Source organism: Alexandromys fortis, unplaced genomic scaffold, assembly GCF_014885135.2.
Source record: "Alexandromys fortis isolate MF-2015 unplaced genomic scaffold, M_Fortis_MF-2015_v1.1 scaffold_146, whole genome shotgun sequence".
In the NCBI taxonomy this organism is placed as follows: Eukaryota; Metazoa; Chordata; class Mammalia; order Rodentia; family Cricetidae; genus Alexandromys; species Alexandromys fortis.
In genome coordinates, this window is record NW_026068042.1 from 3,380,398 (window position 1) to 3,407,873 (window position 27,476).

At 46.6% G+C, this 27,476-nt stretch overlaps 1 protein-coding gene across 3 annotated transcripts in view; it reads right to left on the bottom strand.

Moving 5' to 3' along the window:
- Fgfr2 (fibroblast growth factor receptor 2) overlaps window positions 1–27,476 on the bottom strand; it is a 106,014-nt gene that overhangs the window by 17,411 nt on the left and 61,127 nt on the right. For 2 of the 3 annotated variants that reach the window (XM_050165830.1, XM_050165831.1), the window contains 6 exons: window positions 22,196–22,386; window positions 19,699–19,843; window positions 17,537–17,733; window positions 7,435–7,586; window positions 4,227–4,348; window positions 2,037–2,147 (listed from right to left, as the gene is read on the bottom strand). In XM_050165830.1, the coding sequence (XP_050021787.1) occupies window positions 2,037–2,147; window positions 4,227–4,348; window positions 7,435–7,586; window positions 17,537–17,733; window positions 19,699–19,843; window positions 22,196–22,386 (918 nt within the window). Of the gene's footprint in view, window positions 1–2,036; window positions 2,148–4,226; window positions 4,349–7,434; window positions 7,587–17,536; window positions 17,734–19,698; window positions 19,844–20,960; window positions 21,109–22,195; window positions 22,387–27,476 lie in introns of all 3 variants that reach the window. The other variant, XM_050165829.1, reaches the window with a different exon arrangement.

The window sequence follows — 27,476 nt, forward strand, 5'->3', positions numbered from 1 at the left end:
CAGGGTTTCTCTGTGGTTTTGGAGCCTGTCCTGGAACTAGCTCTTGTAGACCAGGCTGGTCTAGAACTCACAGAGATCTGCCTGCCTCTGCCTCCCAAGTGCTGGGATTAAAGACATGCGCCACCACCGCCCGGCCTCAGCAAAATTTCTAGTCATTTACAACCCACTGTGGTTCTGCAGTGTTTGAGCATTGAACCCGAAACCTTGGGCACACGAGGTAAGTGCTGGGTAAGTAGTCTATCACTCAGCAACAACCCTCACTTTTTTTTTTTTTTAGTGTTATCACATGCAGAAAGGCATGGATAAAAATAGACCTCCATTTATAATCTTCCCAGAATGATGATGACCAACATGATAAATTCAAGGATTTAAAGAAATAAAGGACACAGTTGGAGGAACCTTCTTGTCAGTGCACTTCTTTCTCTATGGCGGTGGTTCCCAGCCTTCTGGATGCTGCGACCCTTTCGTTCAGTTCTTCAGGTTGGAGGGACCCCAACCAGAAAATTGTTTTTGTTGCTACTTTATAACTGTAATGTTGCTACTGTTATGAATCACAGTGTAAGTATCTGATAATATGACTCTTGTCAAAGAATCATTTGACTCCCACAAAGGTTGTGACCCACAGGTTGAAAACTATTGCTCTATGTCTTCCTGGAGAAGCAACAATCACCAGAAGCCTAGCCCTTCCAGTTCCCTTGAGCCACTGTGTGTGTGTGTGTGTGTGTGTGTGTGTGTGTGTGTGTGTGAGAGAGAGAGAGAGAGAGAGAGAGAGAGAGAGCACATGCACACATACACAGATATTGTAATGATAAATAAATATTAAGTTTGGAGGATGAAATGAAAGATGAGAATTTAGATGGCTTTAAACAGTCAGAGCAATAGTGTAGACTCCAGGGCTGGAAAGAGCAGTCCCCGGGCCACATCCTGCTCAATTCCCGTCTGAGTCATCGTATTTTATTGTCCCACAGCCATGCCCATTCATATCTGTCTCGTAAGGGCTGATTTCCCAATATAATGGCAGCGATGAGTATTTGTGACAGAGACCACAGGTCTGCAGAAGTCTAAAATATCTACAATTGCCCTTTGGAGAAGAAGGTTCCAATCCCCGCACACCTGAAAAAGAAGCTGCACAAGCATTTTTCAGGTCTACTAATTACTGTCAAGTTGATTTCCAAAGCGCCAGTAGGCACTCCTGCGAGCACCCAGGGAAGTGGTCCCCCTGGGGGAGACTGCTCTTTCCTTCCACTTTCATTCTGGGAAGCTATTCTTGAGAGCTCGGCCATCTGCTGCCTAGAGCAAGACAGGATTCCTCAGTCCCCACTTTAAGGGAAGAACTTCTCAAGCAAAACAAACTGGCTTTATTTTAAGAAATCTCTCAGGTCCTCACACAACAAAAGCATCAGAAGAAAGCCCTTTCAAAACAGCCCCCATGCCCAACTTTCCATGCCCCCAGGGGCAGCCACAGACCTGCTGTGTACCTGTAGCTGGTAACATCTTCCTAAGGATAGAATAGAAGTCAACTTTACAAAAATATGTACATATATGTGTGCATATGTTTGTTTGTATCTGTGCATGGGAGGACACATGCAGGTATGTGTGCTTATGTGTGGCAGCTAGAAGACAGTCATGCTTTTTAGACAGGATCTCTCACCGACCAGGAACTCACTGAGAAGGCTAAGCTGGAGGGCAGTGAGTCCTAGGATCCACCTTTCTCCAAATTCCCAGTGCCAGGATCATAAGAGCTCAATACAGATTCGGCAGGTCCTCATTGACTCTATTGACTGAGCTATCTCCCAGCCTCTACTTTTCTGTATTCTTGAGACAGACTTACTATGTACCCCAGGCTGCTGTCAAACTTGTGATCCTCCTGCTTCAGCTTTTTGAGTGCTGGGATAGGTGTGCACTACATGTCTGATGGGAAGAGATACCCTTGAGATGCCCTAAGAGCAGAAACCCTACAGCCCAGTTGTTTCCAGATGAGGCCTGCTGGCCAGCAGTGCAGTGTGTGGACAGAAAATACTCCTCCTCCTACTTACCATCTTGAGTGCAGGCCCCCAGGAGGTTGATGATATTCTTATGTTTACCAATCATCTTCATCATCTCCATCTCTGACACCAGATCAGAAAGGTCCTTCTCTGTAGCATCATCTAGGAATGGGAATCATAAATCGGTTGGTTCCTCCCAGTTCCAAGGAAGTCACTTTTAGCCATCAGATGATCAACATGGTAACTTCAAGGGTTCTTACTTAGAACACCATGGAGTTGAATTTTAGAACCAGAAATAGTTCTCCATCTAATCAGCGAAGACATAAAAGCTGAGGCAGAGGAGTGTCATGCTCAGTATCAAAGTGGTCACATGAACAAGAGTTGGGATCAAAACTAGGCCCCCAACACTAAGGTCAAGTCTTTGGCAACAAAGTTCTTGATCATGAGCTAACCTCATCCTCTGATGTATCTAAGATACCTTCTAGAATATACCAAACTTCCCAATGCCCCCCACCCCCACCCCAACAACTTCAAGAATAATGGGGAGGAAACTGTAGGAGAAACATTGGGAATCACTATAAAATTTGCTTTTACAGAGAAACAATTCCCAATACAACCTTTAGGTTCTTAGAAGGTAGGCCCAGGAAGTAGCCCATAAGTGGCTCTGCAAATGTGTGTGCACACCAAAAATAGTCTGATGAGCAAAAAGCCTTCTCAATAGCTCCTGATTACTACCCTCAAAGAGAAGTACAAGTCACGTCTCACAGGCTTGGCATATGCACGGCAGAGGCCCAACACACACGGGCTCACGGGGAGTTTCAAATAAGACCATTTCCAGTGTGCCCTCTTTTAAGTTAATTCTTCTGTTGTCATTCTGTTTTCTGTAGTTTTAGGATTCAAACACAGTGTCATGTGCCTGCCACTCAGGTATTCTACCACTGAGTTAATTCAATACAGAAAAGAAAAAAAAGATCTGAGCTAAAAAAAAAAAAAAAGAATAAAGGCTGAATGTGTCTCTAAAAACAGGGGCATGCATCTATCCTGACCTTTACGGAGAAGAGGGAAGGGAGGTGGGAACAGAGCAGCCTACAGACACATGGCTCAGCATGCTGCCTTCCCTAGACCTTAGTCGTACTCTGGTTGTCAAAAAGGATGCTAAGAAGGCTTTGGGGCTAATATTCTCTGACCGTGATGAAAAAAGGATGGTGGACAATCTTGTTTAAAGAGAAAGGCCAACCCCTAAACCTTCCTTTCTGCAACAGCCCCAGGGATCTCAAAACCAGGAGTCCTGTAGAAAATACGATGCCTAGTCCTCCCTACCTTGCCTTTGCTCTGGTACCTACACACTTGCCATCTCTTCCTTGGTATCAACCTTCAAGGCAAGGATCATCACAGAGTTCCCTGGGAATCTCAAGTCAAAAGCTAAAAAGACAAAATGAATGGTGTTCTGGCCCTTTCTTGTCTGCATGTTCTCAGCAGAAAGGGATGTGGTAAGCATCCTGCTAAAGAAAGAAACGGCCTAACTCCTGAGCATGTATAACATCCTAACGTTCAGGACAGACCCCTGCCTACCAGTCGGGGAACCATCGGGCACGAAATCTTTCTTTCTGAGGTGGCCACAACAGAATTTATAATGTGACTTTTCCCTTTAACTCTTCGTATAAAAGAATACCATGCAAGGATAAGTTAACAGTGAAAAGTAATTTAAGCTCCTTGGGTATCAAGCTGGAAAAAAAGGACATTCATATGCTGGAATTATCATTTACATGTCTCTAAGATTCTGCATCAGCTCCAGTCCTCTTTGTTCCTTTTCAGCTTCTAAGTGACTCTTTGGATCCACATTTTGACAAAATGTGGCTTTCTGTTTCCTGCCCTCCCTTATTCCCACTCCAGTACCTACAACTCTTTTGCATGTTAAAGTCTGCGTACCAATTTACCATATCAATTCCCACCTAAACCCCTAAACTTTCTAAGCCCATGAGTACACACACGAGAGAATCAATGAGGATTTCTTATTAAGAGTCGGTCAGACAATGACTCGACCCAGCAAGCTACCACTGTTCATAAACTGTCTTTTCTTTTAAGAGCACGCAGCTCAAGGTAAACCCTCTGCCTCAGATGCTCATTTATCCTGAAAACCCCTCAACCTCCAGGTCAAGTATGTGCTCTCTGCCCCCACGTCATTGCAGAGTTCACGTTCATCAGGGCGGGCCCTCCCTGCCCTCCCATCCACCCACTCACCTTTCAACATCTTCACTGCCACGGTGACGGCCTCCTTGGGTTTGTCTTTATCGATTCCCACTGCTTCTGCCATAACTACTTGCCCGAAGCAACCTTCCCCCAGGGGTTTGCCCAGCGTCAGCCTAGATGTGTAAATACGGGATTAGCACAGCGCCTCTGGCTGAGGGGCACAGGGAGGGAAATTCCAGAACTAAATATAAAAATCTTCCAGAGGCATGCATATGGAACCAATGAGGCTTTGGGGCACACACGGGGTATTTTCTGGGGTATTTTCTTAGTGACGTTTTTCCAGAACGTCAATTACTGTCGGAGCGGCTATTAAATTTCACATTTGTGCTCTTCATTTGTTTTCTTTTTCTTTAGGAAAGGTGTCCTTGCTAGCGAGGTGGTCAGCTTCGCTGCGTGCCAACTATGAGGAGCTTTGGTCTTGAGCCAATTAAATATTTGTGATTTAAAATGGAGCGGAGGAAGAAAAAAAAACTGTGAAAGGCTGCTCTGATTTGCTGTCCCTGTCAAGGGGCAGCCTTCAAACGACTGTTACGCAATAGCAGGGGATTTTATGGTTCCTTTGCTTGTCCAGGCTACAGGGTAGGAGCTTCTGCTCATTTCAAAGCATCTGTAAGTTTCCCACTGAAGGTAACTTCTCGAAAATGGGCAGGACAGTTTTTCTTTTGACAAAAGTTTAGAAATTCTTATCACTACCCAAAATAAAAAGAAGAAAGAAAGTAGAAAGCAAAAGGGCACAAGTGCCATTTTTAAGCACAAAAGTTCTATGCGTGTCTGATAAACAGTCTGATATTGTCTTAGGTGTTCCTTAGGGACACTTAGGGAAGTCTTTGGAACACTTTCGAGTGTGTTTTTTTTTTATCTTCATTTATTTTTTTTTAATTTGTTTTTTATTATGTTGTAGTATGTGTATGTGTGTTTCTGGGGAGGGGTATGTGCATGTGGGTGCCAGCGCCCATGGAGTCCAGACATATCAGGTCCCCCAGATCTGGAGCTACAGGAGGTTGTGAGTCGCCAACCATGGGTGCTGGGAACTGAACTCTGGTCTTTTATAAGAGCAGTACCCACTCTTTACCACAGAGATCGCTCTCCAGCTTGAGTGGGCTTTTCTTCCTTTTTAACATAAGCACAGTACAGCCAAGGATCGAGCCTTCCTCAGAACACAGCATTTACAGTAAGCACCCGACATTTTCAAAAGCTCAAAAAAGAAAAAAAAAATGGAGGGCAACACATGCCATGCTGAAGGGCATCCCCTTTCAGTCCAGGAATAAAATTAAATTGAACATTTTGGCAGAAAATAAACATTTGCGTTGGAAAACGGTTAATTTGTGCCCTATTGCCCCGGTACTACATGCATAACAACCCTCTCTTTGTGTAACTTCGGCCTCCAATCTAATAAACCGCTTCTAAATAGCCTTCATTCATTGGAAATCTGCTCCACCTACATTTGTGCTAAACACTCCTTGGAAATGCACGGGGCTCAGATTTTCCACACTGAGGTCCCCCCCGAGTGGGAGCCGCTGCACAGCATAGACTCACACTGTTGACTGCTGTCACAGGTGGCCAAAATTACAGACTCAACCTGAAAGCCGCGAGTTTGTAACATACGAGCACAACTCTCCAATTCAGCTTTGTGTACACAGAAATGTGCACACGAACCCAGCTATGTATGTAATCGCACTCAGCTAGGGGGCTGGCAGGGGTCAAGTGCAACATCTCTTCCTCCACCAAAAGTCTGCAGGTAAAGAAACCATTCTTTGTGTTTTCTCTGGTACCTCACCAGTAAAAATGTCCAGTAAACATTCCCTGGATGAAGGAAGGAAGGAAAGAATGCTCCTTTCACCACAGCATACAAATAAGCTGGAAATGATTTCCACTGACATAAACTGAAGGCTACAGCGGCGGCTACTTAGCCCTGGGTTAGGGTATATGTGAGGATCTCTAACTAAAGTGGGAACCAAAGTGCTGCAATTGTGTGACTCAAAGACCCAGGTAAGGCTCAGGCTTCCTTCCCCTGCCAATTAGAACTGGCCATCCAGTCTCGGGAAATCTTATCTTTGTGTTCCTGAATCTGTACACACACACACATACACACACACACACACACACACACACACACACACACACACCACAGTATGTGTGTTGAAAACACCACAAATAATCTCAGGAAGACACTGCAAAGGTCAGGATAGGTGGGCTAGATGTTTTCAAGCAAGCTGAGAGCTTACTCCTGGGTATCTGATGCAGAAAGAGCCAATTATTTCCACCTTCTGCGACTCTCAAACTGTCTAGACTCTCTTCCTACAAGAAGGAAGCCGCCAGGGTTGGTCCCTACCACGAAGGCAGAGGCTGGTGGGCCACCATCTGCACCACCAGCTCTGTTAAACACACCATCTTGCTGAAATTTGCAGTTCAAAGGGCCCTGATTACCAGGGCACAAGTGAAAATGAGAGAATCCAACAACCCAGTATTGTGCTCAGTCTCAGGAGGAGTAGACCGTGACCCTCATTTTATAGGCAAGAGATTCAGAGGACTGAGCGAATCCCTTGGGTCTGCCCAGCCACTGACTGGCAGAACTGGGATTCAAATCTAACACAGGCAAGGCCAAATTACACGAAGTTATTCAGCTGGGCCAAAAGACAAAACAGCTCCCAGCAATACCCGTGCAAGCCTGCATGGCAACCTTGTACCTTGACATACTTCCCTATCAACCAAAAAGCAAAAGTATTGTAGATCATAGAACTCAAGTATCAGGGGCCAGACTTGAAATTTTTCAGTCCAATATCACATTAATAACTACTAAAAGCAAAGCAAAAACAAAACAGCAGCAGCAATGGAAAGAAAATATCCCAGATCCCTATGGCAATTTCTAGTAACCAGAAGTTTAAAGTTTAAACACAACTCCACTGTTGTTCCATCTGACTAGGTTTGAATTGTCTAGAAACTTCAACAATGATAACCACATGCCATCTTGCTTGGTTACTAGGCAGGACTTTGTAGCTCCGCTGAAAAAGAAATATTAAAATTTTGTTCTTAAAAATTCTTTTTTTCCTAGGAGTTGGTTATTTAGAAACACAATCTCACTCCTGTTGACAATGTCAGAGCGAGACCTTTACAGCTAAAGGCCGTGGAAAGAAAATGTCAATCCAATCTTCCCATTTATAGCTAAGCGCACACTGGGGCTGTGCACAGTAGTACTCACTTGTCTCTGGGGAACTCCCACTTTGGATCCTCTGGCAACTCATACTCGGAGACTCCTGCTAGCATTGGGGTATCTGCCGTAGAGGACAGACGAGTGGTTATCCTCACCAGCGGGGTGTTGGAGTTCATGGAGGAGCTAGACTCAGCCGAAACCTGGATACAAAATGCAAAGAGGCAGATGTAATCCTGGCTCTACCTGGGAAGCCTGGAGGTGAGCTGGGACCCAGCCAGAGCATCAGTTCTTACAAAGAAAGGGAAAGGAACCAGGCAAAAAAAAAAGGGGGGGGGGGACCAAAATGAAAAGTCACAGGAAAGATCGGGTTTCCTCAAAAAAATTATTTATAGAAATTTAATCATGGTATTTCTCCTTCTCATTAAGAATGTGCAGATAGACCCCACAGGCGTCATTACTGTCTTTTGGCCTTTCTTCATTCAGAGCCCTACATGAGGAAGATTTCCTCAGTGCTGCTCAGGCCACAGACTGATGCTGTGCCCCTGAGATTCACTAACATGTAGGCTGGGCTCAAGTACAGGGCACTGGCCAGGCATGCGCAAGGTTCTAAGTTCCATTTCCAGCACCATAAAAGAAAAACACGTCCAAAACTGAATCAGCAGCAGGGGTTCACAAGCACTTGGTGGATGAGATCTCCGCTGCCTTTGCCTCCAGAATGTAAAAGGGTATCTCAAGGAAAGAGGGGTGTGTATGCGTGGGAAGGGCATTCTGGGAACTCATGGGGAAGGCATTCTGGGAACTCAAAGGTCTTTCATTGGAGGAAACCCAAGGCCCAGGCACTGGGAGGTCATTCTTCATCTGTCCCCAGTCCTTCTGAAACGTGATGATGCCCGGACCATTTAGTAAAAATGGGCTGGCTCCTGTCACTTTCGCTTCTTCAGTAGGCAGGGCAGTGAACACACGAGACCAAGAGTTGAGGGAAAGACACCCTCACACTGAACCACATAGGAAGGATCCTCTCTCACCTGGCAGCACACAGGGCTTCACCAAGTGACTTGTTTCCCTTGATCCGTATCAGCCTAGGCCAGACACGGTGTTTATCTCTTAAACACACAGTCTCCCCTTGACTGATCCCTGAGAAAGAAAATATACCCAGAATCCATGTGAAGGCTGTGCCCGGGTATGACTGTGGGCTTCATTCTAGACCACGACTGAGGGTTTGGCCAAAGACACATGGATATGAGGTTAGACAGGCACCATCTAGGCCTCACCCCAAGCCATCCTGGCTTCAGTCCATGGCATGGCTGGGGATCCCCAGCTGAGCACACAAACGCCTCCTCAACCCAACTGGCAAAGATGAAGCCAAAAGAACTCTTTCACAGGTGGATCCTAGACTCTCGTCAGAGGAGCCCAAGGACCTATGCTGTTCCTGGGACTGTCCCATTTGTCATGCCCGTCTGTTCTTCGTAAAACCCTGCCACCCCCAACAGAAGTGAAAAAAGGCGCTTGTGGTATTAAAATCAATGACGTTCAAGGTTATCCTTGGCCATATAGTAAGTTCAAGCTCAGAGACCCTATCTTGGAGTGGGGGAGAAAAGGAAAGAAAAAGAAAAGAAATGAAATATTAAAATCATGGAATGAGTTTTGGTGTGAAATCCTATTATTTAAAATATACATGGGGACATTTCTGAACCTTCTGAAGTTGTCTTTGCGGAAGGGGAAAGGTGATTTTTTTTTTAATGAAAAAATTCATCTATGTGTGTGTGTTTGCTTGCGTATCTGTGTGGAGGTCAGGGGACAACTTCTGAGAGCCAGTTCTCTCTTTCTACCGCATAGGTTCCAGGAATTGAACTTAGATCATCGGGCTTGCAGCAAGCGCCTTTGCCCATTGAGCCATCTCACCAACCCCTAGAAGAATCTAAATTTTACTATGGAGACAGGGCCTTTACTCATTGTGGCATGACAAAAATTTTTTTTTGTTATTTTTGTTTTTTTTTTTTAAAGAAGGAACCACAGGACTGATAACTGTGTAATTGAGAGCCATACCTCAAGGGCCCCCCAACCTCAAAGGCAAACACAGAAGCGAGCAGGAAGAGTTGGGCTAGGGACGTGTGAGCTCCTCTAGCATCCACTCCCCTTGTTCCCTACTAAAGCCACCAGGTGGGAGCTGCTAAGTAAGAGCCTCACCAGGAGCAAGAGGAGGAAGACTCCCAACCCCTTTCACGGTCTGCGTGGCGTCCAGCCTCCAGTGGTGAGCTGTCTCATCTGCAGGCTGCGTCAGAAACCAGTTTTCTGACCACATCACGATGTCTACTTTCCATTGGCCACAAAAGTATCACGAGTTTTATCCACAGAAAAGGGACTCAGAAAATTCTGGAATGGAGTTGGCCTACAGCACTTCCCTGGAAGCACCTACCTGACTTATTCTGAGTCAGGGTCATAGGTTATGTTTGCAAAGAGTGTGTAATTTTTTTATTTAATTATTTTGAAGATCTTTCTGGTAGTACTTCCACACAAACAGGCAAAAAAAAAAAAAATCACTTACTGTAGTAGAAATTCACGCCAGAGGATGAGAGGCAAGAAGTCACAGTCAAATTAGTAAGCATCAGCTCGGGGAAGAAAGAGACAGGCCCCAGAGAGCAAAAAGCCAGCAGAGGCTGCTGCAGGCAGCCAGGATGCTCTTCACAGGACTATCAGCTGGGCCCGCATCACAGGACCCTGATGTTCCAGAACGAAAGCGTCAGAAACCATGGAGAGCACACGGACTGCTAGGACCAGCGAGGAGGAGACACTAACTGGGAAATCGCAGGGGACCACAGTGCTAAATGGTGATGATGTTCAGAAGCCAGTGGCACACGGCAGCCTCTGTGGTGTGTCCCTGGGAGTCAGTGCTCACCCTGGGGATGCCGCTACAGGCATTTTCTGGAAGGATATCTAAGGCTAGCAGTGGTCACCTTTTAAGGAAAGAGATCCAGAGTTGAGAGCAGAGGAGGATACAGGTCTTATTCCAGAACTCTCTATATCATTTAGATTTTATTACCACGATCTTACGTCTCTTTTGTGTTTTAGGAGAAGTTCTTTCTTTAACGAAAATATCATTTGGAATAAAATAAGAATGAGTAAAGAGAAAAAGGAAGGCAGAGGCTTGAAAAATACAGACTTCAGTCAGAAAACAGCCAGATCCGTGCCTTCGCCCCCTCTCTTGTGCCACCAGGCTGCTGTGTGATGTTTCCACATTCTTCAGTGTGCAAACCCAGTGACCATCCAGGGCCAAGCTGCCCTTGGTCTGGTGGGCTGCATCCTGCTCAATGGCACTGGGTGCTTAAGGTCAGAGTCCCGGGCGGTCTCAGTCCTAGCTCACAGAGCTAGCAGGGCAGCAGGAAGACAGGGCAGGCTGGGCAGCTGCTGCTGAGCTGGGACAGCCATAGCTCTTCAGAGCGCCTTGCTGTGTGGGCTTGTTCTGATGCTAGACAGGATACACTTTAATTGCATATCTTATTCGCGAGATGGGACCCTCAGCTGCCAGCCAGGATGGCCTGGGGCTCCAGTGAGTGAGAAATGCCAAGGATGTAGGAGTTAGGGGACAGTCCTAAGGTGGAGGAAGGCAAGCTACGGGGTAACACAGTCCTGCTGGGGAATATGACTGAGGGGCTACTGCAAACTGGAGAGATTTACCATCGGGTCTGACAGTAACTGCTCTATGGAGAACCTCGGACCCAGTGGGAATGAACAACAGAGCCCTGTGGCGCAAGTTTACCATACGCGCGCGCGCACACGCACACGCGCACACGCACACACACACACTGCAACAGGGCCTTTCCATGAGGTTTTAATGTGAACATTTTTCAAAATGGAAACAGAAAAAAATTAAAAATAACACGGAAGAAAAAACCTTGACAGTCTTTGCTGCAGCCCTTGCTACTAAAGTATAAAACTGTGTTTACGTGGGGGAGTTTTGTTCAATATAAAGTGCAGATTCAGATTCAATGCACAAGCCTGGGAAATACCTTTGTTAAAAAAAAAAAAAAAACAAAGAGAGAGAAAGGGTAAGAAAATACCCAAAGTGTCTGAACATACAGAACCTGCTCTCGCTGTCTACAGAGGTATGTCTTAATTTTACCTTCATGCATTTTACTATACTGTTAAAATCCCCTGTGGGATTGTAAAGTATAACTGGCTTTCTCTTCATTCCCCTTCCTCAGAAACTCAACCTGTCTGGAGGGCTTGGCAGCATCTCCGGCAGGGGGTTCCCCCAGGAACTCTGTGTTTCAGGGGCTCCTTCCCTATGAATCGAGGCCCCGCCGCCCACCTTGAAAGTCATTCGTTTCCTCAGAGCCATCATATGGCTGATTTTATTTCTTTTCTTTCTTTTTTAATTATAACTTCCCTCCTCAGATAGTCTTCAGTCCTTAACCTAGAAAACTTCAATCTGGGAGTTTCCCCTTCAACGTGCTTAAAGCCATCCCACAGTTAGAAGTTACTTACAAACAATAAAAGCTAACACTCCAGTAAACGGTTCCCCCACCCACCCAAATCCTGGCAGGCGGCTTTGAAAAAGCCACGCGCTCTTCTCAGTCTCCAGCTCGGCTGCCTTACATGGCGGGATCCCTTAACCGCGTGCCATAAATCAAGCTTTGAACTCAATGTGCTTTTCATATATTTCCATAGTACATGTGGGAGATTAAGGGAGGAAGTGGGTTTTCTCCCCATTTCTTTTTAAAGGGCCACCAAGAAATAGCTGCCATCTCTTTACTGTGGATTAAGCTGAACATTCAGAGGGGACCTCACAGAAGACAGAGTAGGCAGAAGCAAAGACGAGGTGGTGAGGAATGTGTCATGCTTGTCTTTTTTCCTGAGGGCTGACACACAGCCTTGGCCCACAGCCTACTGGAGACACCCTCCAACTCCCAGGCAGTGGGCGGAGCCTTCCACATCAGAACAGAAGCCCAGGGAGCACATAATTCTGCTGTAAGTCTAGCTCCACACACCTCTACCTGCGGCCAAGCAGAAGGGCTGCATCACACCAAGCTTCAGGGGATCTTTAGGGGTGGATTCCCCCCCCCCACCTTCCATAACAAAAGTTAGGTAATTACTCAGACTTCTCCTTAAACAGTCCCTACCGCACGCACGTGGATGCTTGAATGGCCCGCTACAACAAAACACTTAGCCCAGAAATTCTATTACACTTGGGCCTCATCAGCAAAAGTCCAGGGTAGGTCTGGGTCGGAGAACCATGTCTTTCAGAGGCTGAGAGAAAGGCCAGGCTCAGTGGGGGACAAGGAAGGCGGGGGGGGGGGTTCCTATGAATAAGCAGACTCCACATGGGGCATCCACAACTATCCAGTTACCCCGATGTTTTCGAGAACCAGTACACTGCAGCACTGGGTTGATACATCACAAAGGGGATTCCAGGTCATGGTGTTGAGCTGCTCAGCAGTGAGCAAGTCAGAACTTACTTTCACTGAGTTTGGAATACTCCAAGACCATGAATACATCGCCCCGAGAGCAGCTCTGGAATCAAGGGTTCCTCCTTCCCAGCCCTAATGACCAAATGCCTCAAAGGCATTATGAAATTGTTCTCTGGTTTTCTCAGCTGCCCATATCAGTGGCTGAGGCTGGGAACAGACACCACAGTCCCTTGTGCGACTGGGTAGGCTATGGATTCATCTGGACACAGCCAGCCAACAGCTGATTCTCCATCTTGCTCTATGCAAGCTTCTGGCTTCAGAGGAAGAAATGACACACCCTGGGAAAACTTCTCAACAAACACGGCACCCACCGCCTTAAGCAAGGCTTCCTCTGTCCATCTCTGCTGACAAGGGACTTGTGGAAGTAACAAGGCAAATCCCTACCCTTGGACTCAGGGCTACACAAAGACTGTTTCTCATTGGCCACCGATGGTCCAATTGGCTCACAAGGTGCTTCTCTGGGTTGGCTACTGCCATTTAACACCCTAAGTACCAAGAAGTAAGAGGCAAGTGAGCGGGTGCCTACAAAGTGTTCAGTCCTAGCCTTGGAATGAATCCCCATTATAGGGAGATCCCACAGGCTTCCTACCTGCTTATAAAGTTACTTTTCTTTCTCCAAGAATCAAAGTATAAAAAAAGTCTCCCCAAATCAATGTTTACTTTTAAAAAAGCTATAAAGAATTTGATATTGAAACAAACAAACAAAAAACCCTACATCTTTGCCTCAGAAAAATAACAAAGTGAAATATCTGCTTTAAACAAGGGCTGGACAGGGAAGTAAACATCAAGGAGAAAGAAGGGCTGAGAAGGAGATGGTTCAAAGGGTAAATAGCCTTCCTTGACCTGCAAGCATTCTCTTGGACAGAAGAAGAAGAAAAGAAGAAGAAGAAGAAGAAGAAGAAGAAGAAGAAGAGGAGGAGGAGGAGGAGNGAGGAGGAGGAGGAGGAGGAGGAGGAGGAGGAGGAGGAGGAGGAGGAGGAGGAGGAGGAGGAGAAGAAGAAGAAGAAGAAGAAGAAGAAGAAGAAGAAGAAGAAGAAGAAGAAGAAGAAGAAGAAGAAGAGAAGGAGAAGGAGGAGAAGGAGAAGGAGGAGAAGGAGAAGGAGAAGGAGGAGAAGAAAGCCTGGGGCTCACAGGCCAGACAGCCTAGACGACTCGGCTAGTTCCAGGCCAATGAGTGAGAAACTCTGCATTGAAAAAAAACCAAAAGGGGTAGGGACTGGACCACATCTGACGAATGACACCTAAGGTTATCATTTTGCTGCAGCACACATCTGCACACACCTACACATCTGCATGCACAAATGCAGCATGAATAAACACAGCAACAAAAGACAAGGGTGAACCGCATGGAGAGAGCCTGTGACTCTCCACGCTGTGAAGGTCAAGAATCAAGGCCAGGGGGATCAAAGGTGGACTGGAAGCTGTATCATACAGGAGCTCAGGCTAACACAGAACGAAGCCCAGCCTCTGAATGCCTGGGAGCACCGGTCCTCCAGACATCTGATTACAGGCTCATCTGTCGCCAGGTAAAAGGCATGCTTGGCATCCCTGTGGTATGCACTCTGTCATTAACCTATCTCCAGGCCTTTGTGGGACTTTTCCCTCCAGCCACAGCCCAATACTCTCTTTATCCAGACACAAGATAAACATCTCCTCCTCCCCGAAGGAGGCTGTGCTTTGGGAAGAGCAGGAGCACACTCTAGAAAATGCTGGGGTCCATCAACACCTCTTTAACCCATTTATCTCCCAGAGACTTATTTATCCACAGGGCCTGGTACCCACACACTTTTCTTATACAACGTGACCCCGCTGAAATATTTCAAAAGGACCTTGCAGTCAATGGCAAATGGGTAGGCTTTATCTGCCATGAAACTGTTTGATTTATTAGTAGTATTATTACTATTAATATTAGTATTAGTAAGTAGTATTAGTATTATTGGTGATGATGGGGTTGGGCAGGCTAGGCAAACACTCTTACACTCAGCCACAACCCCATCCCAAGAATCCTGGCGTAGGCCCATGCACTAAATTGGGTGCCTGGTTTAAGCTGTGCATTTAGTAAATGACAATGAATGCAGAGGAGGGAAATGAGAAGAAAACCAGAGTTTCCCTTTGGTTGCACAGGGAATATCAGAAGAATGGAGGGCTCAGGGGGAGATGGATAATGAGGACAGTCATTGGGCCAAAGAGAGGAAACATGTTGAGCACGTGTGTCAAGGGGACCTCGGAGGCAGCTGCCTTCTTCACAGGAAGTGGCAGGAAGAACATGGCAGCCGATGTGAAACTTCTTCTTTAAAAGATGCTGGAGCCAACAAGACGGCTTCTCAGGCAATAAACAGTGCTCAGTACCAAGAACCCTCCTACCTGCTTGATTCCTTGAAACCACTTGGTGGAGGAAGGCCCTGGCTCCCATGGAAGTTGTCCTCTGGTCACCATAGACATGCTATGCCATGTACATGCCCACATGCAAACACACACACACACACACACACACACACACACACACACACACACGTACTGCATAAACAAACAAAAAAAAGTAAGAAGAGCTTTCTTTAAAAGTGATGAGGACTAGAGAGATAGCCCAGTGATTAAGAGCACTTGCTGCTCTTGCAGAGGACCCAAGTTCTAGTTCCAGCACCCACATCAGACAGTTCGAAACTACCTATAACTCTAGCTACAAGAAATCCAATGCCCTCTCCTGGCAACCCAAGGGTCCCTGCAAACACATATAAACATACATACACATAAATAAAGATGCATTTTTTAAAACGATAAATTAATTATGGGCCAATGGCCTCGCTATACCATTACAGATTTCACTTGCTCCTCCTATTATAAAAAAAAAATAATGGAGATGGGGACATCGCTCCCTTTATTTAAACCCCCTATGCCATAGTTCCAATGTGGAAGATGTCATGGACGATGGATAATTAGGAATAACAGATGAGGAGAGGCTATGAAGGGGTGGCTACTCAGCCTAAAGCCTTAAAGTACCTGGTCAGGTAAGAATTATCTTACGATCGAACTCTCCCAGCAACTCACAGGGCAAGGAATTGACTTCAGCCTCATCTTGCTTCTCTGGTCCCACAAATGACAGTGGTGTCATTCAAAGTCACAAGAGCATTCTCAAGGGCCTCTTTGATCCCCACACTCAACACAGTTGGTCATTGGCTGCATCTATCACGCTTCTACTTCAAGCCTCTGCAAGAAATACCTGTTGGGAATGAGACCCCAAAGCTGACAAGGACCTGCTCAGCCTGTAGTGTGAAGCAGGGCTGAGAACAGCCAGGCCTGTGTCAAAGCCACCACTGGCCAGCTGGTTCCCAGTTCCTTCTAGAACCTTGTCCACAGAAAGGACCTTGCTAGCTGAAGGCCCAGGAACGGTAGAATTAGGTCAAACCCAGAGATTCTTAAAGTGTCGCCTGAGGAAGTGTTTAAAATGAAGGCTTCTAGATCCATTCAAGATCTACTGAATAAGAATCTCAGAGACTAACGAATCTTAGTCTTAATGAAGTCTTAACAAACATCTCCAGGTTCTACTAAGATACACAGTGGAACACAGCCAGTACGGGCCATTTCAATTTCTATCTGAAAAATAATGACAGTCTTATCGGAATCAAGTTCTAAATCCTTTCTGAAAGATTTGCATCTACACACCCTGGCTCTGAGCCTCCACGAACAAGCAGAGGAGAAGTCAAACATTTCTTTTCCCATCCACTTTTGAAGGGCTTTGTTTTCTGAGACAGTCAAGGTTCCCTCTAGCCTCACTTCCCCCACAGCTAGCCATCAAAGACCAAGCTCAGGGTTAAAGGTAACCTTCTCCCTGTTCCATACAACAATCATGTTATCTGGGGGCTGGGGAGATGGCTCAGTAGTTAATGAGGGCTTGCTGCTCTTCTAGAGGACCGGAGTTCAGCTCCCACAACTCACGTCAGGAAGCCGTCAGCTGCCTGCAACTCCAGCACTGGAGGATCTGACGCCTTCTTCTGGCCTTCACAGGCACCTGAACACACGTGTTTATAACATACACACACACACATGCGTGCGCATACATAAAATCTTATCACTGAATCCCTAGCAACACCTATAACTGATAGGCAATAATATAAGCATACACTGTTATTTAAAAAACCAGACAGATTCAGCCCAAACCCAGTTTAGAAGAAATCGCAGTCTACTCTCATGTAAGCAGTAGTTCAGCTGAACCTTCTGACTGTACGTTTCTGATCTCTACTTGAAACAATAAAGCAAAGAAAACTAAAGTCTCTTTCTTGCCATGGCGAAAGTGCCATCTGAATATCCAAGCCCGGCTCCCAACGAGGCAACGTATCCCAGACATTGCTGATCTTCCTACAGACTCCTGTCCTTGAATCTTACCACCAACCCCAGGACGGGGCCTCCAGAGAAACTGCCCCTCCCTCGGAGCAACTCTGACTTGCACACGGCTGCGCTTTCTTCCTTCAAAATTAGACCCCGCCCACTCATCCCAGAGCAACACAGTGACTTGAGGCTCTAAGTTCCCAATGCTGATAGATCCCTCGCACAGTAACAGGCTATGTCCGCGTGCTGAGGTTCACAGACATTAGAGGGGGGAATCGAGATGGAGGAAAAGATCCAGGAGCTGGCTGGGTGGTAACGGGGAGTAAGTTTCTTCAAACTCTTTATCTACTTTCTGTTACCTGTCTCCGCAGGGGGATGCGCTTGGTCAGTTTGTGCACAGCCGGCTGGCTGCTGAAGTCCGGCTTCTTGGTCGTGGTCTTCATTCGGCACAAGATGACCGTCACCACCATGCAGGCAATTAAGAAGACCCCTATGCAGTAAATAGCTATTTCCAGGTAATCTGGTGAAGCTGTGATCTCCTTTTCTCTCACCGGCGCTAGATTGCAGATCACAGAACAGGAACAAATGAGTAGGCCACAGAGTTAGGATGCCGGAGGGATGCATCATAGCGTAGCTAACGGAATCACCCCAAAGACCACCAAGGGCTTCCCCATCAACAAGTCAATGCAGAGGGATATTCAGGGGCACAATAGCTGTGTGTCTCCATCCTGGGTCTCTCCAAATGCTAACAGTCAAGGGCTCCTCAGTTAATCACCACAGACCAGATAGCCACCTTCTCTGGCATTTCTGTGATCAGTGATCAGCATAGCTGATACCAAACTGTAATAGGAGGTTACAAGGCCACATTCCGCGAGGCCCCTGGACAGAGCAGGACACCCAGTTCCCCACTACAGGAAGCTCTGGCGATGTCGCCGCTAAACATAAACCAAACTGAGAATTGTTCAAAAGAAGCATGTCCACTTTGTTTCTAAAGAGATGGGGACAATGCTTTGTTGTTCCTACGGGGGGCACTTCAAGGGAAGGCTCAACGGGGCCCCAGAGGACCACAGCTCCACACGGACTTTACAGCCATCTAATAGGCTGGCCCAAAACATTTTGGTGAGTCCCTTCACACTGTCCAGAATATTATCCAATTAAACAATCAGATGCATCAACCATGAGACAGTCACATATATAATACATAATATATAATACCTAATAACCACTAAAATGTTTGTATATCAGGCTACATTAACTTGTTACTGAACCTTTTAAAAAACATAGCACCGCATATGGGTAGAGATGTGACTGACTTAGCACATTCTTTGGTCAGCTCTATCGGCCTCTCCTTGGTCCTCAGATGCTCCATCTACAAGCAGTGCATTCCCAAACAGTATATCCTCAAGCTGCGCTTCCTCAAGGGAACGGTGCTATCAGGCAAATTGGTTAAGAAGTGCCAGTTGGGCACTTATAGAGCACAGCATTGAAAGTATAAGCAAGCTCAACAGGAGAGGCATCTCTGTTTCAAGAATACATACTCACAGAGCAGATTCATAACCAAAGGGAAGACGGGTGCAACGGTTATTATTTTAGAGCTTATATATTTTAATCAGAAAAACTACTCTCTGCAAAGACAGTCAAAACTCTCAGCAGCACAGCACAAAACGAAACGATCGATTTACTTTTTTTTTTTTTTTTACAAGCCATAAAACAAGCATGCAGTATGCATGGTCCTCTAGAAACAAGGCATTAATAACTGGAGTAGACAAGCGTCATGAGCCGCGATATACGGCCTATGCAGTTTTCCAAGGGAAACGCGAGGCAAAGCGTGGGCGAGGGCAGGCACTCGTCAAGAAAGTAGGACTAGAACAGAGGCACGGGTTAGAGACTTGGACAGCAAGGGGCTTCGTTGATGTTGATTTCTCTAGAAGGCAGAAATAACATCAAGCCCGAGACGGCCTACGCATGCGCTGCAGTCAAAGCAAACTGAAAGTCCACCCTAGCGAGGCATGCAGCAAGCCACCGGATTCCCAAGGTAACACACTGCTTCTGCACACCTGCATCCTGAGGTGCTTCCCAGGCACCCAGATCTACATCTCGCTGTACTCAAATGAAATGTAAGCAAGGTGGACCGAGAGGCATCAAACCACATAGGGGATTTTTAGCAAAGTGAGGTTTGCAATGGGAAAAAAAAAATAACTTATGAATTTCACAAGTAATTTTGACTTCCCTCTTAGGAGTAGCTCATTGAGTCATCAGCTTAAGGATTCACTAAAATTACGAGATCCCTTTGGGTTTTAAAGGTGAAATTTGACTCAACATACGAGTATGGGATCTCCTTGTACATGAATATCTAAGGCGGTTTCTTATCCCTGGGGGTCACTTTGAATATTTATTGTCTTTGCATCTTTATGCAATAGATATAAAAGGCTATTTCTAAGAACAGAAGCTGTGTTAATTTTTTTTATAGCAATCAACCAAGAAAAGAGAAAAACCCACGGAGAGAAAGAGCAGTATGTACCTGGCAGAACTGTCAACCATGCAGAGTGAAAGGATATCCCAATAGAATTACCCGCCAAGCACGTATATTCCCCAGCATCCTCAAAAGTTACATTCCGAATATAGAGAACCTCAATCTCTTTGTCCGTGGTGTTAACACCGGCAGCCTAGAAAACAAAGGAAGCGAGAAAAAGGCTAGACATAGGAATGATTGTGGAGGGGGCCTTGGAACCAAGAGGCCTCGTACCAGCGTCTCCAGGGGGTACCGGCCATCAGGAGATTCCGACTGCAGCCCATCCACAAAGCCCACAACCGAGAGACACCGGCCAGCTCACCTCTGCAGGCCCGTCACCACACTGGCGTCACCACCTAGACATGCATGCAATTGAACACATGGAAAAATGAGCCCACAGAGTTCTCTGACTGGTTTCACTTGGGTTTGGGGGGGGGTGGTTTTTCTAAAAAGTTTGTGGCCCAGGGGGGCTAATCTGGGTTCTGGTCTTGTTGGACGCAAACTCCCACTGTGAGGAAAGAGAAGGTTCTCGGGTGTGATGGAACAAAACATGGACGATAAGCTGTGAGGTAGTCGGCTCACACATCCCTTGGGCTCCATGGGAACCAAAGTGGGAGGTTATCTTAGCAGAGTTTGGTTGATTTCTCTCAGGCTGTTATCATCTTGTCTTACAGAAAAACTGGAATTTCTTTCGTTTCCTTTTTTAATATGAATGTCTGAATGTGGCTACTTCAGTATCGCCGAGTCACACATTCACGAGACAATCACCAGCCTCCAGTGTTGGATAGGACCGGGTATGGAATCAACACAAACAAACAAAAGTTTGGTTGGGCGAATCCTATCACGCGAGCGTTTCTCTACACGACCAGTGTAAAGAGCAATGTGAGTCCTGCCTAATAGACAGATACTGCAGACTCAATGCATGCAAACTCGAGGTTCACTTGGTACTCAGACAGTGATCCCAGGAAGGATGCAGTCCAAACACGACAGACCAGAAAGGAGGGCTTGAAAAGCGGGTGGGGGTGGACGATAATCTTCAAGCACTTTGAACACTGTGGGCATTTTTCCATGGCTGCTGGCGTGGTGCCAGCTGCACCACCAAAGAAAGATCATTATAAATATACCAAGGCCACAAGGGTTATTCTAGAAGCTGCCTGCTGCCTCCCAAAGCACCGAGTCTTTTCAACTTCTATATCCAGTTTTCTTTTAAAAAACAAAAACAAAACAAAACAAAAAAAAAAAGCAAAACACAAACACAAAAACGTTGTTACCTTGCTGTTTGGGCAGGACAGTGAGCCAGGCAGACTGGTTGGCCTGCCCTATATAATTGGAGACCTTACATATATATTCCCCAGCATCCATCTCCGTAACATTGAACAGAGCCAGCACTTCTGCATTGGAGCTATTTATCCCCGAGTGCTAGAACAGACATAGGAAAACAACATAATGGCCAACCGGGAAGGACTCGGTGCTGCCTATGGTCCCACCACCAACACACCACAAGAAAACAATCTCCATTAATTACTTCTAAAGGGCTGTGGGTGGGGGAGGAACGAAATGAGTCGAGCAGTGGCAAACAGCAGTGATCTGATAGTGTAGGGGGAAAAGCGCGAACAGTCGGTGGGATGGGTGTCGCTCTCCCGGCTGGCCGGCTGTCTCCAGCACTTTGGATCCTGGGTACGGCTGGCTAGAGAGAAGACTTATTGGTTGTGAGTTCTTCATTCGCCCCCTGTCGCTCCTACGGTTGTACAGGAAGACTGTTCTTTGTGAGCATACCCCCTGTGAGCATGGTAGACAGGCAGGCATGGCTTAGAATTGACAACGCAGACCTAGCTCACCATGCTGGAGGGGAAGCTAAGACCTGGAAACTAAAGAGGCTGAAGCCACAAAAATGGGAACTTGAGGAAGGGGAAAAAAAATGTCTTTTAAGGATGAGTACAGAGAGAAGGGAGTTCTCCTCATTCATTATTTTACAGGTGCAGAAAGAAGACCACACAAAAAATCACAAAGAGGTGAGAGAGAATGTTTTGAAAAAGAAAATCGTTGTTCCTAAAAGGTGGCTACTAAAATTTAATTGTAATAAATATGACATCAAACATCATAAAATGTAAAACAACATCAGAATAACAGTGGCACAGTGTCTAGAGCTTGTCAGCTGTTCCCCTCTATTCTGTCCCATTTACTCTGCACACTGCCTTGCAAGCTGCACCTCCGACCCCGGTTTTGAAGGCATACCATCTGGCTAACCCTCACTAGCATCTCCTGTAAGACCTCAGGGCTGACCAAAACAGCTGAATCCACCAATTGCATAGGAGCAATTCCCCTACTCCACAGCCCCCTTCAGAACTATTACTAGTAGGCCTGGTGGCTACTAGTTGCTTAACACACTCTGCTGACTAGCCCATAAAGAGACCAATCTCTGAAATTCAACAGGAAGTCAAAGAATCTGGCGGAAACCCCAAGGGAGCCCTCACTGTAGGCCCCTTGGGATCCAGAAAGTCCTCACCTTCAGGACCTTGAGGTAGGGCAGTCCATCGGGCCCGTATTTACTGCCATTCTTTTCAACATGCTTGATCCACTGGATGTGGGGCTGGGCATCACTGTAAACTTTGCAGACAAACTCCACGTCCCCTCCGACTACCGCAGAGGCATTTGCAGGCAGTCCAGCTTGGAGGATGGGCCGGTGTGGTGATCGCTCTGACGGAGAGAGGGAGAGGGGTGATGGGAGGGGGAGAGAAAGCAATAAATGAGTTGTGGTGTCCAGGAGGCTGTCGGGGAACTCAAGCCAAAAAGGCCTCCCGTCTGCTGGCTGACTCCTTTGGAATAACACGGGGGGGCCCCATGGACAACACAAACGACTTCAAAGCGGATCGCTGGAGCACACCCCTTGTAAAGGGTACTTATTTACAGAATTCAGAAAAGCACGCACTACACCGTGAGTTACGGGCTACCTAGTGAACGAGGGGAAGTTCTTTACTTCAGCCATCTGGGAGTCGGAGGGAGCTGGTGGAAGGAGCTTACTCACCTATTTGGCTTGAGATGATACCCAGATTCACTTTGGATGTAATTTAGACAGCATGGGCACATGACATGGCTAACTCGTCAGGTCACGCTGACCATCAAGAGAGGTTCTTCTATGCATGGTCTCTCCCAGTTCATTGCTAAGAGGGTCTGGGAAGTCTTATCTCCCCCACTTTAAAAAGTAAATTACAAACTAATGCCCCAAGTGAGGTTGAAACCATACTAGCTGGATCCCTCTCTTTTTACCATGGCACAGATGCCATTCCGTGGTCTTTTCTTTAGTTGTTCGTTTATTTGACAAGTACCAAGTGTCACTAAGTGCCAGGCACCCGATGTATATACGCAGATATTCCTTAGCTTTCTCAGGCGTGGCACTAAAGAAACACAGGGACAGACCCGTTTTCAGGCTGAGTTTCACAGTATCGGAGGAACCCCACGGGAAGATGCTTGGCCATTCTTTTCTAGCTTCAGAGAAGAATCTCAACAAAGCACACTCCTCCTCCTTTTACACCAGAAGGTTCCTCTCCAGACGAGAGGTGTTCTCAGCAGACATCCAGAGAGGGATCGGGTCAGGTGTGCTGAGGTGCCTCAAGAGACTAAGTAACAGCCAACTAAAACTGGACGAAGAACTTTCTCCAAAGACATGCAAATGGCTAACAACCAGCTGGAATGATGCTTAGCATTTGTAATCATTGGGAAAATGCAAATCAAAACTATCATTTAAAGTGTAATAAGACCAAAACTATTAAGGGCCTGGAGGGTAAGGCCCTGTACCACTTTCTGTACTAGGGTAAGTATCAGAAGTCTGAAGTAAAAGCCAAAGCAAGCCATCTGATCCAGCAACCCTCACTTCAGTGAAGACCAGAGAGAAACATAGGTTATCACAGAACTAATCATAACCACCAAGATTTTAATTTGATCAACAGAAGAATGGGTAAAATAAAAACTCTGGCCGCTACAGACAATGGAAAAACTGCCTTGAAAAGAAGGGAATCGTGCAATTTGATGCCGACGGACAGCAGGAGTGGACCCGGAGGACACTATGCTAGACAAAATTCATCCGTCATTGGACAGATACTGTTTGCCCCACTTCTGGGAGGGCCGTAAAACTCTCAAATCCATATACCAAAGGAATGGAATAGTGGTGGCCAGGGATGGAGAAGAGAGGAAAAGCAGAGGCTAATCACAGATATTCGAGAGATCTGGTCTACCCATGACTGAAGATAAGGCTAAAGCTACATTAGGAGTCCACCACACATAACTGCTCTTACAACAGCAAAACGAATGACTGAATGAACGAATGGATGAATAATCGAGTGAACAAGAAAGAATTCACAGACTGGGCTGCTGTCTGATCCCAAATACAAAAGCACTGTCATTACAAATTTACTGGAACCTACCCCCACAGCAGCGCTATCAATGGCTGCACGCCATCCAGTTACCAATCGCTTCACAAGCGCAGGCTGATATACTCCAACACTTCCCCTTTCCTTGCTCTCCAACCATGAGAACCATGTGCTAGCTTAACAAAGACAGTTCAGACAGAGCTGGGCATGGTGGCACACACCAGTCACCTCGGCACTTGGGAGGCAGAGGCAGGTGGATCTCTGTGAGCTCGAGGCCACCCTGGTCTACAGAGTGAGTTCCAGCCAAAGCTACAATGGTAAGACGTTGCCTCATAACAACAACAAAAAATAGTTAAGAGAAACAAGGAGAACGCCAGCTCAACAATGGCCCCATGTTTGAGGTTCCCTGTGCACTGGGCTGGACGCAGCAAACTAGAATGATAGATCTCCAAGTCTTTTTGTATCGGGGCCTTCCCGATGAAAATATCACCCTGTGGAATTTGCTGAACCGGAGCCAGACCATTTACAAACTGACTCCACTCCATAAGCCCGTTGCTGGCCCTCAAGGAGCTTTTTAAAAAGAAAGAAAAAGTTTGAGCACATTTCATTCTGGAATCTTCCATCACTTCATAGACACCTAAATTTCCATACCATAAAGATAAGAATTTCAGAGCCCCCCACAAAGAGTCATTCGTCTGCTCCTTTATCACCCACGTAGGTTGAGCAAAGAACAGAGAAGCTGGACTGTTCGTTTTTGTGATTAGGAAAAAAAAAAGTCTCAAAGCTTCATTTCTTGACACATCACAGGAAACTCTGCACTCTTTGGGATGGTGTACTGCTTCTAGGGTGGACCAGAGGGACTTGTGTGCCACAGGGAATGAATGGAGTCTGCACTAATCCCAGCTGAGCCCATTAATGCGGGAAGTCCCCTCACGCATGTCTCCTCTGTCTTCCCCAAGCCTGTGTCCCAGGAGTTCTACCAGCAAGATGGAAGCCCTCGGATGGGCTGGTTCCTGCTCATTTCTACCCCTCAAATATCAAGGTCAGTTCCTTCCCATAAAAGAAGGAATTGGAGGGCTGAGGTCATGGCTCTGTCAATCAAGCCTCTAGACGATACATTTAAAAAGTCAGGGGTGACAGCACATGCCTGAGAGAAACTGGAGAAGTGGAGAGGGGAGGGTTCTTGGAACGCCACGGCCTGCCTCGACAAATCTGTGAGTTCCAGGTTCAATGGGAGACTGAGGAACATCAGTCTCTAGCCTCCACAAATGTATATACATGTGTACCTACCTACCTACCTACATACACAGAGAGAGAGATAGGTGTTTGTGCAGATATCTTAGAGGCCAGAGGAAGGCACTGCATCCCCTGAAGCTGGAGTTACGGGCAGTTGTGAGCCCCATCATAAGTTCTAGGAACTGAACTTGGGGGTCCTCTGTAAAAAATAGCACACTCTTAGCCATGAAGTGCGCTCTCTCTCTCTCTCTCTCTCTCTCTCTCTCTCTCTCTCTCCCTCTCCCTCTCCCTCTCCCTCTCCCTCTCCCTCTCCCTCTCCCTCTCCCCAGATCCAAGGAAGGAATTTTAAGCATCAGTTCATTCCTTGCCTTGGTTTTCCAATTCTGCGTTCACAAGCATGCTTTTGTGCATGTATGCACACGTGTGCATGAGCGGTATCCCTATTGACATTCTCGAGAAACAGGAGTACTACAGGATCTACAGGTTCTGAGCCAGATTGACTGAATTTCACGGCAAGCCTTTTTCCTCAGCCGTACTTGTTTCTAATAAACGGCCTCACTGCAAACACTACACACGTAATACCAAATAACACTGCCTGTGAACAAGGAGTGCTTTCAGAACGCAACATCTCCTCCCGAGCCAGCCCTGGGCAGGGAATCCGTCGCTGGGGTAACACTGGCAGGGCCTGGTCCAGAGCTTGCAGTCTTGTTTTACTTGTGGTCAAAGGGCTGCTGAGCTCCAGTTATTAAGTTATTCCAAGCTATCCGGACTATTTTCACCCAAAGGGAAAAAAAAAGAAACCTTTGCAATGGTTCACTGTTATTGCATGTGCAAATTACAGCAAGCCGAACGTTAGAGCTCGCAGTCTTGAATTCATCTTTTCAAATTTTCTCACCTTATGTGAAATAACCTCCTAACGACTCCCTCTCCCCTCTCAGCTCTTTCTCACTTTGGGCAGAAAAACTACAAGGACGGTTGCTGTGTAATAGAAACCTTACACCGTCTCCCCAAACTTCTTACAGCTGCGCTCAGTATAAAATGAAACCTCGGAGAATGTTATTTAAAATGTTTTTAAAAAGTCAGTAGGCCTCATGTTTCATTTCTCCACATCAGGCTTTGATTTCCTTTGCAACCTTAGTCTCTGCCCTTAAACAAGTCGAAGAATGAGGCTTGAAACGTCTTGGAAAAGGACCCGGGATGCCAGCCTCTGCCAAGTACCATGCTCCTCTTCTCGTCCTCCTCAACCATCGATCTTCCACTGGCGTCCATGGACCCTTAACAACAGCTATGGGGCTACCAGGGATGGGGGTGCACACCTGGGATCCCAGCACTCAGAAGCCCGAGAGAGAGGAGGACCACAAATCCAAGGTCAACGTGGGCTACATAGTGAGTCCTTGTCCAAAGGGGGGGGGGGGGGGGGGGGGGGGGGGGGGGGGGGGGCAGATAACAGTCACCAGGAAGTTGGATAAAAATAAAAATAGGTGGAGAACTTCTGGAAAGTTGGGGTGCAAGCAAGTCAGATGAGGAAGCAAGCAAAGCAGGTGGCCTTTCCCGTGGGTATGGGAGAAGAGGGTGTGGGCCCCAGAATGACAGTCCTCCAAAGAGCTCCCCTGAACCTCACCTAGCCTCAAACAAATCAAGGCCCGCAGGTCTGCGACTTTCCACAGCGCCCTGCAATAAAAGGGTTAGTCTGAATTATTTCTGGATGAGAGACAGGCGCCCAGTGCTGGCTCAGCTCTTCTCCGTGACAACAAGGATCACATCTCCTCCAGTAGGCAGGATTTACAGGGTGAGGCAAGCTTCTCTTATAGCATGTTGAACTTGCAGATATTATAGAAAACACATTTTTTTCTCCTTCCAGGGGAGTGAAATAAATACGCGGAAGGCAGGCCGATGGGCAGCTTACCTCTATTTCCTGACTGCAGTTTAAACAGTTACAATTTGGACTTACAGGTTATAGATACGTGGACCCAAAGGGTGGAGGGGGGAAAGAGGGAGGGGCTTTCAAATAACCATTTGAGGTTCCTGTGTGAATTTCAAATTAAGCCACAATGGAAAAGCAGCCCAAAGTGCGCGTCTGGGGCCGATGGGACAGTTGGCCGCAGCTCTGGAATGAGGTTCCTCTGAATAAATGCTTAGTAAATACAGACTGGAGTGCTTTAAAAAAAAAAAAAAAATACACGC